Source organism: Aegilops tauschii, chromosome 4, assembly GCF_002575655.3.
Source record: "Aegilops tauschii subsp. strangulata cultivar AL8/78 chromosome 4, Aet v6.0, whole genome shotgun sequence".
NCBI classification, from domain to species: Eukaryota; Viridiplantae; Streptophyta; class Magnoliopsida; order Poales; family Poaceae; genus Aegilops; species Aegilops tauschii.
Window position 1 is genome coordinate 360,259,346 of NC_053038.3, and position 13,620 is coordinate 360,272,965.

General features: G+C 45.7%; 1 protein-coding gene across 1 annotated transcript; it reads right to left on the reverse strand.

The window, feature by feature from the left end:
• Positions 1-3,976: 3,976 nt before the first annotated feature.
• LOC109745276 (UDP-glucuronic acid decarboxylase 6) lies at positions 3,977-8,038 on the reverse strand. The gene is made up of 13 exons (XM_020304405.4): positions 7,585-8,038; positions 7,326-7,427; positions 7,152-7,238; positions 6,468-6,555; positions 5,740-5,831; positions 5,586-5,650; positions 5,410-5,498; positions 5,240-5,317; positions 5,032-5,125; positions 4,882-4,948; positions 4,730-4,793; positions 4,568-4,608; positions 3,977-4,438 (listed from the first exon to the last, which is right to left on the reverse strand). Exons 2-13 carry the CDS (start codon positions 7,413-7,415, stop codon positions 4,247-4,249), a joined length of 1,047 nt encoding a protein of 348 aa, XP_020159994.1. The 5' UTR covers positions 7,416-7,427; positions 7,585-8,038; the 3' UTR covers positions 3,977-4,246.
• Between the last annotated feature and the right edge of the window lie 5,582 nt (positions 8,039-13,620).

The following is a 13,620-nucleotide window of genomic DNA, read 5'->3' on the forward strand; positions in this document are numbered from 1 at the left end:
GGGGATTCGACGGCATAAAATGGCAACATTGCATGCCCTGTTGCCAAAGCTGCATGGTTTTCAGAACCACGGCATATCAGATCTGAATCACTTTGGCACAACCCCTGCCATCACTCATGTTTTGCTCAATTCTAACCATCCTCCAGCCTCTTTGAATAATATCATGACATTTATACGGTGTATTTGGAAAACCAGGAAATCAAATAGTACTCCTAAGCAGCAGGTACACCACATGATGCAGGCAATAATTAGGGGCAAGACTTAGAGCATCTTTAGCAGACCCCGCAAAATCCCAACCCGCAAAAGTCTTTTGCAGTTCGCAGAAAATTGCATATGCAGGCCGGTGCGGGCGAGGTCGGACTCAGACCCCGCAAAATAGACCCGTAAAAGAGGATATTCGGCGAATATGCTCTTTTACGGGTCGGCTACACGGGTTCTGCTCGGGCACCGCCGCGTCGTCCCGCAAATCGAAGACGCCCAATTATCGAATTTGACATCGGTTCCGACAAATAAGTTCAAATTCAAACACACATAACACAGTTTACGCGCAAATAAAAGCTTCAGTTTAGTAGGACAAACGCAAAAGAGGGTCTTGCAAAAGTGACGACCACGTCCAGCATCATCTTGGTCGATCTTCACTCCGCGCCATCGAGTCCATGGAGTTCATCGGAACCATCGAATCCACCTCCGGCGCTTGTTCCAACTCCCGCACCAAAATCGTCGACATTGACACCATATGGAGCAGAGAAAACATCTCCAGCACTGTAACACGCACTGGCCGACGCAACCATTCTCCTCTTCAAGATTTCTCTCCTTGCCATATCATGCCATTCTTTGATGAGGTCGTCCATGTCATTGCGGTTCATTTGTCATGATCTTGTTCTCTTCGGCGAGCAACTTGGACATGGCTTTGTTTTCAGCGGCACGTGCTCTTCTCTCCTCAATGGCTGCTTTGCGCAACCCCTCTTTTCTTGAGCAATTGCCATTTTTCTTGCTTCTTCCTTGCCTTCTTCTCGGTCAACTCTTTCTTGATCTCCAACGACTTCGACAACATCAACTCATTTGATTGCACCATGACATCAATCTTCTCCCTCAAGCTCGATGCTTCATGCTCTCTCTTCATCTTCTCCTTAGTCTTCTTGTCGCCATCGGGCTTGTTCAAATTTCTTGCGCCATCATCATCCTCATCTTCATCCATGTTTGTAAGTGAACCTCTCTTCGGTGGGGATTCTTTGTCGATCAACTTCCACTTCTCGCAGTCTTTGAGCAAGTCCCAACAATGCTCTAGTTTGAAGAATTTGCCTTCCGAAGCTTCCATGTCTTTGTATCTATGTTGGGCAATTTTGTCCTACACAATTTGAACAAAGTTAAATGATGCAATCATTTCATATGATGCAATATGATGTGCACAACTTGAACAAAGCCAAAACGAACTCACATAGTCGGATTCCATGGTTCCACTTGGAGGTGCATTGCGTACTTGCTTCAAGCAAGCTGCCTAACGGCTACAAATAGGCTTGATCACATCCCAACGCCTTTGAAGCGACCGAAATGTGCGTGAAGTCCTATTGGGGTACTTTGCCATCATGCGGAAGTATTCATCTTCGATCCTTTGCCAATACCTCTTGGCGGTTTGAGAAGTACCCGTGCATGCATCAAGAGACTCCGCACTCCATGCCCTGATCAGGATTTGATCTTTCAAGATAGTGTAGTTCTTCGATCTCTGGCTTTTCCCAATTTTTGTTTGCGATTGCTCATACGCTCCCTCATCGATCTCCTCCACTTCTTCCTCACCACCATGATCATCCACGCCGCCCTCCGTTTCATTGTAGCCGAATGTGGCGAACGGAGCTTGATCGATGTCAACGGCGTTGGTGTCCAACAAGTTCACGAACTCGGCAGTTGCATTGTTCGAACCACCGCTATAGTGAACGACAACAAGTCACGAGCTATCACAAATGGCGAAAAGCAAAGAAAATTGCCATGAACGAAGACGCATACCTTCCAGCCATTTCGTCGAACACCTCGCTTGCGGTGGGAGCAGCACCGTTGAGCGGCATCGCCGAGGAACCTTTTTCCGGGGCGGAGGGAGTGGATGAAGGAGCCGGCTTCTTTGTAGCCGGAATCTTCTTCCGCTTTACGCCAGAGACCTTGCCGACCTTCTCCGTCGCTGGCCGGGATCGCGCAGCGGCGTTGCCGCCCGGAGCGCGGGCCTTCGCGGCGGGAGCAGCCGGATTCCCGCCCTGCACGACCACGTTGCCCTGCCGCTTGCAGGCAGGCGCAGTGGTGCCTTGGGCGACGGCGGGGCCAACATGGCCGGCGACGAGATCCGCCCAAGGGGATTGAGCGTGCGCGACCTCGGCGGTGATGGGGGACAGCAGGGAGTCATCCATGGCGGCGAAGGACGGCCGGGGAAGATGCACCAGAGCGTGAGGTGGCGGGGCAATGGTGGCGGAGGGTGGAGGGAGCGGGAACGGCCGCGCGGAAATGTCCCTCCCGCCAAATCTCGCTGCGGATAGGGGCCGAGATCGGGTCGTCCTTCCACCCCGTGAATCTAGAGGTCGGGAGAGATCTTTTGCCACGTCCCATAAAAAAATTTACGGGTCGGACGCGTATGCAGTGCGTGATCGGGCAGGTTTTCCCGCGCCGACCCGTATTTTGGCGGTTATTTTGCGGGTCAGGATGAGATGCGGGGTGTGCTAGAGATGCTATGGAGGCTCTACAAAGGAACCAAGCTTAACATTAAATAGGAATTTTTTTTCACTACTCCCGATCGATAAAGATAAAGAAAGACACACATACGATATGTAGAGGAAACTACAGGGAAACAATAGCAGAGACGCACAATCAAAAAGGGCAAACTGGATCACAGGTTGAAAGGTTGATGCAGATGCGGCATGGGTCCATAAATTCAAACAGCTCCAGTACAGGATTAACCTTGGAATACATACACAAGTTGAAGAAAATAAGTAATTTTTTTGAAGGTGCCACACACTTTATAAATTCAAATGACAGTGACATCACGAATCAGTTCAGCTACTACCTCTGTCATGATTTATTAATCCCTCTCGTATTTAGGGTCATTTTTACCATGATTTTAACTAATAAAATATAAGTTATACATAGCAAATCGGAAACTATGTTCAGATACAAATCCAACGATGTTTTTTTTGGCAACATGCGTTAATATTTTGTTACTTAAATCTATGATTAAAATTTAACACAAAATATGAAGGGGACTGATAAACCAGGACAGAGGTGGTAGAAGAAAATTAGGCGGATCACCATCCCAAACAATTACAGAGGTAGAAAATTAGGCGGATCACCGTCCCAAACAATTACAAAATTTTCCTTATGTGCCACTTTGTTTTGCTTCCCTCAGGCCTCAGGCAATGAGTGAACTGAATGGCGCCGTGTGATGGGTGAAAACAATCAGCAGAATTGCCGAGTAAGGGGGCAAACATCTCTGTTTCAGCAGGCGGCAAACATGTCATTTCCCCCTTACAAGCAGAGGTTATGGCCCTTCAGGTTGCTGCAGAAAGAATTTCCAAATTCAGATGCAAGACGGTCAGTTTTCTGGTGGATAATCTGACCCTGGTCAAGGCTGCAGCGTCGAGAAATATTTACTTTCTCCAGCTAAGCAAGTTTTTTGCTACAACATCAAACATGAAGATAGAAATTTATCACATACCAAGAAACCTTAACTCTGTGGCTCAGCAGCTGTGCTTCAGAAGCAAGTAAATCAGACAAGGTAGTGGTCAAACATATGGTATGTTGTAGCATAACACATACAGGTGATCAGCGTCATATGTTGAGGAGTGTCAAATCCTGAATGGTAAATGTGCTTGATACTGAATACAAGGTGCCTTTTAAGTCTCTTGTCCAAAAAAAGGGAACAAATAAAGACAATAAATACGATGACGTGGAAGCATCAGAGAAATATCTTTGCAGCAAAAACTTAATAACAAACCCAAAATGGCACCAACATTGCTATAATTGATTTAAGAAGTGCATAGGCTAAAACATAAGGAGCACAAGTTCCGCAAAAAGCGACGGTAATACAAACAGCCAGGCCTTGTATGAAGTTTCTAATAATACAATCTTTCAAGTGAACGACGAAGGTGTAATTGGTTTATTGGAACTCAAATTCCGTAACGAAACGCAGCAACGAATATTGACGAACCCACCCAACTATGAGTATGCTCTGGCAAATTGGTGATGTTGTACGCCAAATGGGGAAGGGTGCTTAGGCCTTGGTCTTCTTGGGCACTGCCAAGCGCTCCCTGAAATCGTCCTCCATGAGCACCAAGCCGTCGCGCAGGACGACCTTGGGCTCCCAGTCGAGAACCTCCTTGGCCTTGGTGATGTCAGGCTTCCTCTGGCGAGGGTCATCAGGAGTGTTCTCAGTCATCGTCACTGTCACTTCTGGGTTGATCAACTGTAAGTAAAATCACACATGTTATTATACCATCCAGAATTGTCATGCATTGAAGCTGAATGGAGCACTGCTACTTGAAACAAAAAGGTTGGATGGAATGAGTCAATGAGTATAGAATATCCCACTTACCTCCTTTACATTCTCGGCAAGTTCCAGCATGGTGAATTCACCTACATTTAAAGAAAATCCAGTTCATCACCACAGGAATGAAAGTGCAGAATTATAAATGATTTACAGATCAAGTTGTTAGCGCGTTGCCAAAGAACTTTTTTTTTTACAAAAGAAGTTTACCTGGGTTCCCAATGTTAATGGGTCCGGTGTTGTCTCCATTCATCAGCTTCATAAGACCATTGACCTGCATTGAAATGGTACCATTGGTAAGGTGACCATCCACAGTTTTGGCCAGATAGTATTCAATAGTAAGATGATAGTAGAAAACAAACCATATCAGCGACGTAGCAGAAGCTCCTAGTCTGTGTTCCAGGCTTCTGGACAGTCAGTGCTTCACCACTACAAATTACGACAAATAAGCACCAAAACCATCTGGAGTCTGGACACAAGATCAGAAAAAGTTCAAGTCGAACAAGAATTACCGAATGGCCTGAGCAATGAAGTTACTAACAACACGGCCATCATCAATGTTCATCCTAGGTCCATAGGTGTTGAAAATCCTGGCAATACGGATCTCTACAGAAATAGACGACATATACTTATTAAGGACAACTCATAACCGAAGACTTATTGAAGGACAAACAAACTATTAGCAAATAGATTAGTTTAAATTTAAGGTCAAAGTATTACCAATGCCGTGCTGCCTGTGGTAGTCGAACATCAGTGTCTCAGCTACACGCTTACCCTCATCGTAGCAGCTCCTCACTCCTGATAAAGAAAATAAATTCAAAAACATGAGACTTACGTGGCACAAGTTTAGAAAAGATAGCATAACATTTTTGCCAGATGAACAGGCATACCAATTGGGTTAACATTGCCCCAGTACGCCTCCGTCTGAGGATGCTCAAGGGGATCACCATAAACTTCAGAGGTCGAAGTCAACAATATTCTGCAGTTGAACACAAAACCTCAGGTTAATATGGTTTTCATTTCTGCCATGATACTGGCACAATCGATCTAAGTGATAAACACTGACCTAGCTCCAACTCTCTTTGCAAGTCCAAGCATGTTCAAGGTTCCAATGACATTCGTCTTGATGGTCTGTACAAGATATTTACACCCATGCGTGTGTCAGGACAGGATAGGAGCAGTTATGACAGAATAAATACAAAAACAGAGCCTACACACACCTTGACAGGGTTGTGCTTGTAGAAGATTGGTGAGGCAGGGCAAGCAAGGTGGTAGATTTGGTCAACCTCCACGAGCAGTGGTTCGGTGACATCTGAAGTGCAGCAAAATGTAAAATTAACGTGAAACTCACGCACAAGAATGTAATGACGAAAATATAACACTTGAGCAAACTGATTTGCAGCACAAGTGGCAATTTGGCTTGTTTTCATGGTTGGACTAAATCACTTAGTCTTGGAATATGGTTGGACTATAACACTTGAGCGAAGTGTATAAATATGCATGGACGTCCTTTCTATCTACCCCCTCCGTCCCATAATATAAGAGCGTTTTTACCACTAGTGTAGTGTCAAAAACGCTCTTATATTATGGGACGGAGGGAGTAGAACAGAAGTTATCAAAAGAAAGACACATAAGCATGCCATAGACAAATGAGATACTGAGGTGTAGTTAACTCAAAGGCTTCACTGACTAGTTTAGAATATTGTAGGTTCAATTCAACAGACAACTCAGGACATGGTTTTTGTACAGCCATTGGCTATGACCTTATAAACTTATATGGTTCTTTATTTCTCATGTGTTAAACAATGATCTGTATACTTTAAAGGAACAGTGGAAAGAAACAACTCATACGTGTCAACTATCTGTGCTCATTACAAAATAGTATGGCCACATGGAAATGAGATGAATCGAGAATTTACTACAAGATGCCTTCAGCATGCAGTATTACCGTGACGGATGAGTTCAAATCTTGGGTGTCCGATCCACTTCTTCAGGTTGTCTTTTGACCCAGTGAAAAAGTTGTCAGCAACAATGACCTGAACCAAAAAGAAGACATGATCAGATTGGTCTACATTTGCTAAGTTTGTCTGTATCGATCTGCATAGTAACAATACTGAATTTTCTACAATATGCTTTGAATCATGTAGACTTGTAGGCAAACCTACATGAGAGAGCTCAGTGCCACTAACAGGCAATCTGTAATTCAGAAACTTCCTAGAATGAAGTAGTCACAGCAGGATCTCAGAGGCATTGCCGCTGGATCTCAGTTGATCTCACATTCTGAAACAGACCCAGGTTAAGCTCGGACCGCGATAGTTCTCTAAAGCACTGCCACTGGATCTCTGTAATTCTAAAGCAGTTGAGAGTGGAGCAGAGCTTCCAGCTTAAGCTCTAGACATTAGTGCCCCACAGCATGCAAAAACTAATGCACAGGCTTGCACACTGAGATCTGGCCTGGAACAAAGCAGCTCTCCACTCACAACGTCGTTTTCACGAAATTCTAGACCCACTCAGTTCCCGAGTCTGACTGTGCCACTCAGATCCAGGCGGAACGGAGTTGACCCCGCCGCACAGGCCAATTTCGCTAACAGCTAGAATGATGCTATAGGGGGATCTGATCCTCGGTTCTTACCTCGTTCTTCTCGTTCTCCATGAGCTTGTCGACGAGGTGCGAGCCGATGAAGCCAGCTCCGCCGGTCACCAGGATCCGCATGTTGGCCTGCCCAAACCCCCACAGAGTCCCAAAATTAGCGCCCGTCGAGTCACGAGCTGCGAGATCCAGCCGCGATCAGATCCCGACGCATACCTGGAAGAACTTGGAGAAGCGGATGGGGGAGGGAGTGGGCGGCGGGCGCGTGGTGGCGCCGTTGCCATTGGCGGCGTCCTTCTGCGCCATCGCGCCGAGCACCTGCACACGCAGATCCAACCGGGCCGAGAGATCGTCAGAAGCCGCACGACGCAGCAGCCCAACCCAACCCAAAACCTTCCGAGATTTTGGACACGATCTGATCGACGATCGCGATCGACGGAGGGGGGAAGGAGGTTGAGAATGAACGGACGCTCACCAGCGGCGGTGGTGGTGGGATTGGGGCTTAGTTCGGACACGAGGAAGCGGTGCGTTTGAATCGGATTAGACCGTGGGCGGACGACGAGGCGAGGTGGAAAGCCCTCCCAGATCTGGGCCGTATTTATAAGCGCCTCCCCCTCCCCCCTCGCATGAAACACACACCGACTGCTACCAACCGGCGCCGATCAGCTCAGATCCCATCCCACCGCGCCACACCACACCACACCACCCGGCTTGCTCCAACGACATCAGCTTTTTCCTTAAGGAAACAATTGCCAAAAGGACGGTGAAAAAACCGGGCGATTAATCAATGCCTACTCCGTGCAGTGCCGTTCGCGCTTCGGATGGAAGCAAAGGTTGCCGCTGATGCAGTGCGGTCGATGGGGACAGCTCAGCGCGCCCGGCCCCGGATCCCAGATTTAGAACCGCGATTAGGCGAGGATTTGGTAGGTAGTGGGCGTTGTTTACGACTGGGAGGCGGGTGGAGGGGGAGTGCTCGCCCGCTGCCAGGTGGGACCATTGACTTCACACTTTAGCTGTTGGCGGGTAAGGTTAGCATAGCAGGAGGGTGATGGCTTGGCGGGCCGACCGACAGGAGTTTGGGGCTCGACCCGCTATGTGCTCTGTCGGGTTCGAGACCGCCCGCTCTCCTGGTTGCTTGAGACATACACTACTCGGGTGTGTTGTGCTCCGTGCATGCACTAGTGAGCAGCATCATCGGCAAAATGGGAAAGTGGGAGGATTAGAAGAACGTGGGCACCACGTCATGGACATCACGGCTGCATTATCATATCACAGGCGTTTTAATAATCCGGGATTGTCAGTCCGAGCTGCTCCAGCGAAAAGTTAACATCTTTTTAGTGCCGGGGTTAGTGGGTGGTTACACAGTTTGCTCAAAAGTTGGGGGATTAATAGTGCCACGAGGTCCATGACAATCTATAGTAGTAGTAGTATTATTCTTGCCCATACCTTGAGAGAAGGAAAGGTTAAAATGAATTGATGTATCCGTACCAATATTAAACGATCATCCGATCTTTTGCCTCATGTGGTTTTGATGATGGATCTGATTTATGCCTTGAGTTTCATTTTTCGTGGTTGTAGCGGGAATACGCCTTGAACTTCTTGCTCTCGCTCTCGTGTATTAGAGCATCTTCAGCCGTTGGAGCCTCCAAGAACACCATCGAACAAAAAAAATTGATGTCTCAAGGGCTCAAATGCTTCGTCCGACCGAAATAGAAGTGCATGGGGAAGGCATCTTCCCAACCACACCCTCCCCAACCAAAATTTTGTGAGGGAAATGATTAAGTGGGCCAAGAAAAGGGACATGTGGGGAGACACGATTCGCCGAAACTTCCGCCGACGCCCCCAAGAACCCCCCAACGTGCTGGTTTTCGCCTGGATTTGCCTGCGCTATTTTGACGTCCTGGGGCCGCTGGGGACGTGGTTGGGCCGTTTTTCAGCAAAAAAGCCGTCCGAGCCTAAAAAGGTGGCCTGGGGGCGTCCGGGGGGCGGGTGGAGATGCTCTTACACTCATACACTGGGTGCCTAATGCCTAGTCACTGAGTGCTAGTTATAACCATGGACTGATAGACGAATTCACTATTTCTTATAGTTTTTCCATAGTCTATGTTCGTCTAAGATTTTCAGCGTCCGAAGGGGTTTTGGGTCCTTTATTTATATCTATGCCTACCTACTAATAAATGGATGTGTGTTTCTTTGTTTTTTTGGTCCGGTCAACCATATTATAAGTTTTCGTCCGTAAAAATAATGATTTGTTTTTCTCAATCACTGTTTTTTTCCTTCAAGCGTGCAGGCTGACGTCTATTGGGCCTCACCAGTCGCCCCGCCTAGCAGTACAATCAGGACAATTCAGTTATTGAATTGTCACACCTTGTTTTTTTACAACTCGTTGCACCAATTTTATATATGTCTATGAATTAAAATCAATAAGACGCCTCAAGGAGATGGTCCCGTCTGGGCTCAAATATGAGCAGAAATGGAATGGATTAAAAGAAGGAATAAATTCCGCTCTTTTGTGGAGGAAGAAAGAAAAAGAATTAAAGAGCGAATAAATCCCACTATTATGAGCCGTTGAGCACGAAGGGAAAGAATTAGAAGATGAAAATAAATATGGTAAGGAATAAAATTAGAAGAGCGAAAAATAAATTTTGTTCTCTATGCATGGGACGAGACTTGCGTGCTCCCCCCGCGTGCGCCCATCCGTGCTCCCGCGTACGTGGTTTGATTTGATTGGAACAAAATAAGGCCCGGCCCCACCCCCTTAAAATCAGGGGAGAGATGATTAGATTAGAAAGGAAAAAGGAAAAAAGACAGCCGTAGGATGAAGTGGGAGCACAGATGGAAGCATGGGGAGGGAGCAAGGAAGCCGGATCCCTATGCATGGGCCGATGGGAGAGATGGTTATAAACATGAAGAAAGGAAAACAATTAAGAGAAAATAAAATCGCTATTCTGAGCAGTTGAGCACGTAGGAAAGAAATTAATAAAAAGAGGGAATAAATTCGGCATGAAAGAATGAAATTAGGAGAACTTAGAGATAGGAGAGAGAGGACCCACCAAGTAAATGGAGTCATGCCACACTATGTACAAAGAGGGTGGGGAAGAGATTAACACAACCACTAAACGATTCGCTAGGCAACTAGCCGGAGGAAACTCAAGCATGCATGCATGACCAAGCAAAGAGGGTAGAAAAGGCTACAACTACTTTGCCATTTCGATGATGATCCGGTAAATCTTAAATAAGAAAAATCTCGCGACATGCAAATAGGCTACCAAATTGATGTTTAAAGATAAAGTGAGCCACTGCATTATTAATTCGACTTTTTAAGCCTGTCAATTGAGCAATTTTTATTTATATATGCATTTCTTTTAGGGCTAGGAGTGCGTGTCACCGCTGCATGCCACCATTCAGATGTTGTTGTGCCACGTTGATGGACATTTAAGTTTTTTTTTTTTTGCAAATGGGCATTTAAGCGGACATGTTAAATTCAACTCCCGTTGCAACGGATGGGCTTTTGTGCTAGTTAAACTAAAATAAAAATAAACTTGTTTCAATCGGTTCATCTCTCTGTCCATGGTTTTATCATTCGTAAAGAAAGACCTACTCCCTCTGATGAATCAGCCATGATTAATATGGATTGGAGGGAGTACCTTGTATGCACTTTCCGAGCTTCTCGTCTTAGGACTCTGAAAATATCGCTTGCCTTAGTGAAGTTATTACGGAGGGAATGGCACCTCCTCGACTTGCCTTCACCCTCCCAGACCATCAACATGTTAGCATCGCACTACTCCTTCCCTTCTCTAATGAGGAAAATTGCTACCCGGCACAATGTTCACTTGCTCTACCATTACATTTTTTCGTGGCCATATTAATTACACTCTCTCTATCTATTCTCCGTCGATCACATCCACACGGATGCATCTACGTGTGTCCCCTCCCCCTGTTTGTCCCCCTCTCGTCTTCGAGCAACCTCGCCTCCATGTCGACGCCATCAAAAGTTGTGGACATCTTCCTTTTGCCTCTAGTCACCAAGATCTGCAACTACTGGCCTAGCCGAGCTCCTGCAAGCCCTGATGCTCCGTCTCGTAATCTTGTGATGAGGTTGCCCACCATCAGTAAACATAACATGAATAAGTCTCTGATATTTCGTATTTAATCTTATATGTGACAAAACAGTACTAGCAAATAACACAATATCAGTTAACCGAGACAAAATAAAGGCCATATCACAGACTTTACACACACACATAAAAAACTCATACATGTAGGATCGGAAGTATGTCTAGAGGGGGGGATTAGACTACTTGACCAAATAAAAATCTAGCCTTTCCCCAATTTTAAGTCTTGGCAGATTTTAGCAATTTTGCAAAAGTCAATCAATCAACCTACACATGCAATTCTAAGAGTATAGCAGCGGAATGTAAAACAATTGCACATGCAGGTAAAGGGAGGAGTTTGAGGGAGCAAACGCAATGTAGACACGGAGATTTTTATCTGTGGTTCCGATAGGTGGTGCTATCGTACATCCACGTTGATGGAGACTTCAACCCACGAAGGGTAACGATTGCGCGAGTCCACGAAGGGCTCCACCCACGAAGGGTCCACGAAGAAGCAACCTTGTCTATCCCACCATGGCCATCGCCCACGAAGAACTTGCCTCACTAGGGTAGATCTTCACGAAGTAGGCGATCTCCTTGCCCGTACAAACTCATTGGTTCAACTCCACAATCTTAACGGAGGCTCCCAAGTGACACCTAACCAATCTAGGAGACACCACTCTCCAAAAGGTAATAGATGGTGTGTTGATGATGAACTCCTTGCTCTTATGCTTCAAATGATAGTCTCCCCAACACTCAACTCTCTCTCATAGGATTGGATTTGGTGGAAAGATGATTTGAGTGGAAAGCAACTTGGGGAAGGCTAGAGATCAAGATTTATGTGGTTGGAATGGAATATCTTGACCTCAACAAGTGTAGGTGGTTCTCTCTCAGAAAATGTATGTTGGAAGTGTAGGCATGTTCTGATGGCTCTCTCCATGAATGAAGAGTGGGTGGAGGGGTATATATAGCCTCCACAAAAAATCTAACCGTTACACACAAATCATCAAACTCGGTGGGACCGAATAATGAAACCCGGTCAGACCAATTTAGTTCAAAATGTGAACGTTAGGCTTTTGGGTGGGACCGACATGTCAACTCGGTGGGACCGATTTCATTAGGGTTAGGGCATAACGTAATCTCGATGAGACTGATTACACAAACTCGGTGGGACCAATTTTGGTAATAAGCTAACCAGAGAGTTGGCCAGGCAAACTCGGTGGGCCGATTCGCTCAACTCGGTGAGACCGAAACGTTACGAAGGGGAAACAGAGAGTTTGCATTGCAAACTCGGTGGGACCGATCGCTCATCTCGGTTGGACCGAAACGTTACAAAGGGAAACAGAGAGTTTGCAATCCCATCTCGGTGAGACCGAGATCCCTATCGGTGAAACCGAAGTGACTAGGGTTTGTGGCAGTGGCTATGTCAACTGAACTCGGTGGCGCCGGATAGAAAGATTCGGTGGGGCCGAGTTTGACTTTTGGTTTGGGACATATGTGGATGTGAGAAAGTGGTTGAGGGTTTTGGAGCATATCACTAAGCATTTTGAGCAAGAAACCCATTAAGCAGCACCTCATCCCCTTTTAATAGTATTGGCTTTTCCTATGGACTAAATGTGATCTTGGATCACTAAAGTGAAAATGTAGTCTTGAGCTTTAGAGCTTGAGCCAATCTTTTGTCCTTAGCATTTTGAGGGGTCCACATTCCTAATCCATGCCATGCCAATCATTGAACTTCCTTGAAATATTTATCTTGAAATGGCATTAGTTTAATGAGCTATATGTTGTTAGTAATTACCAAAACCACCCAGGGATAGTTGCACTTTCAATCTCCCCCTTTTTGGTAATTGATGACAACATATAGATCAAAGCTTCGACAAATAATAAAAAGATTTAAGTACCTTGTCACTTTGAGAAGTATGTGATAAGCAAGAGCTCCCCCTAAATTTGTGCATTATTTAAGATTTGCTTTTGAATGCAGATGCACAATCGATTAGGATCATGGGTTACTCTTCCATGTCACATACATCTTGGTGGAGCGCTCAAAATGATATAAATTAAAAGCATGCACTCATCACCAAGCAAAGTGAATGATCATATAAGAGATATAAGAGATAATATCATCCAAGCAAGCATTAAAGTGGCATATGATCAATCACATGATCATACAAGTATCTCACACAAGGACATAAAGGATAAACCAAGCATACAATAAAGTTCAACCAAAAGCAAGAGAGACAAAGAAGCAAAACACACACACTCTCTCTCTCTCGAAGCCTATGATCTAGACATATTTCTCCCCCTTTGGCAACAAGTTACCAAAAAGCTCAAATATGCATAGTGCTATGTGTCTCTTGGGCTAGGTCTTCGGGAGGTGGTGTAGAGAGAACTCCAAGGACGAAGGCATCAGTTGATGT

Coding starts and splice junctions, on each gene's coding strand:
- LOC109745276 (XM_020304405.4), bottom strand. CDS start 7,415: ATGGCGCAGAAGGACGCCGCCAATGGCAACGGCGCCACCACGCGCCCG. Junction 4,794..4,881: donor TCTGCTACGTCGCTGATATG/GTTTGTTTTCTA, acceptor ATTTCAATGCAG/GTCAATGGTCTTATGAAGCT. Junction 4,609..4,729: donor CATTAACATTGGGAACCCAG/GTAAACTTCTTT, acceptor CTTTAAATGTAG/GTGAATTCACCATGCTGGAA.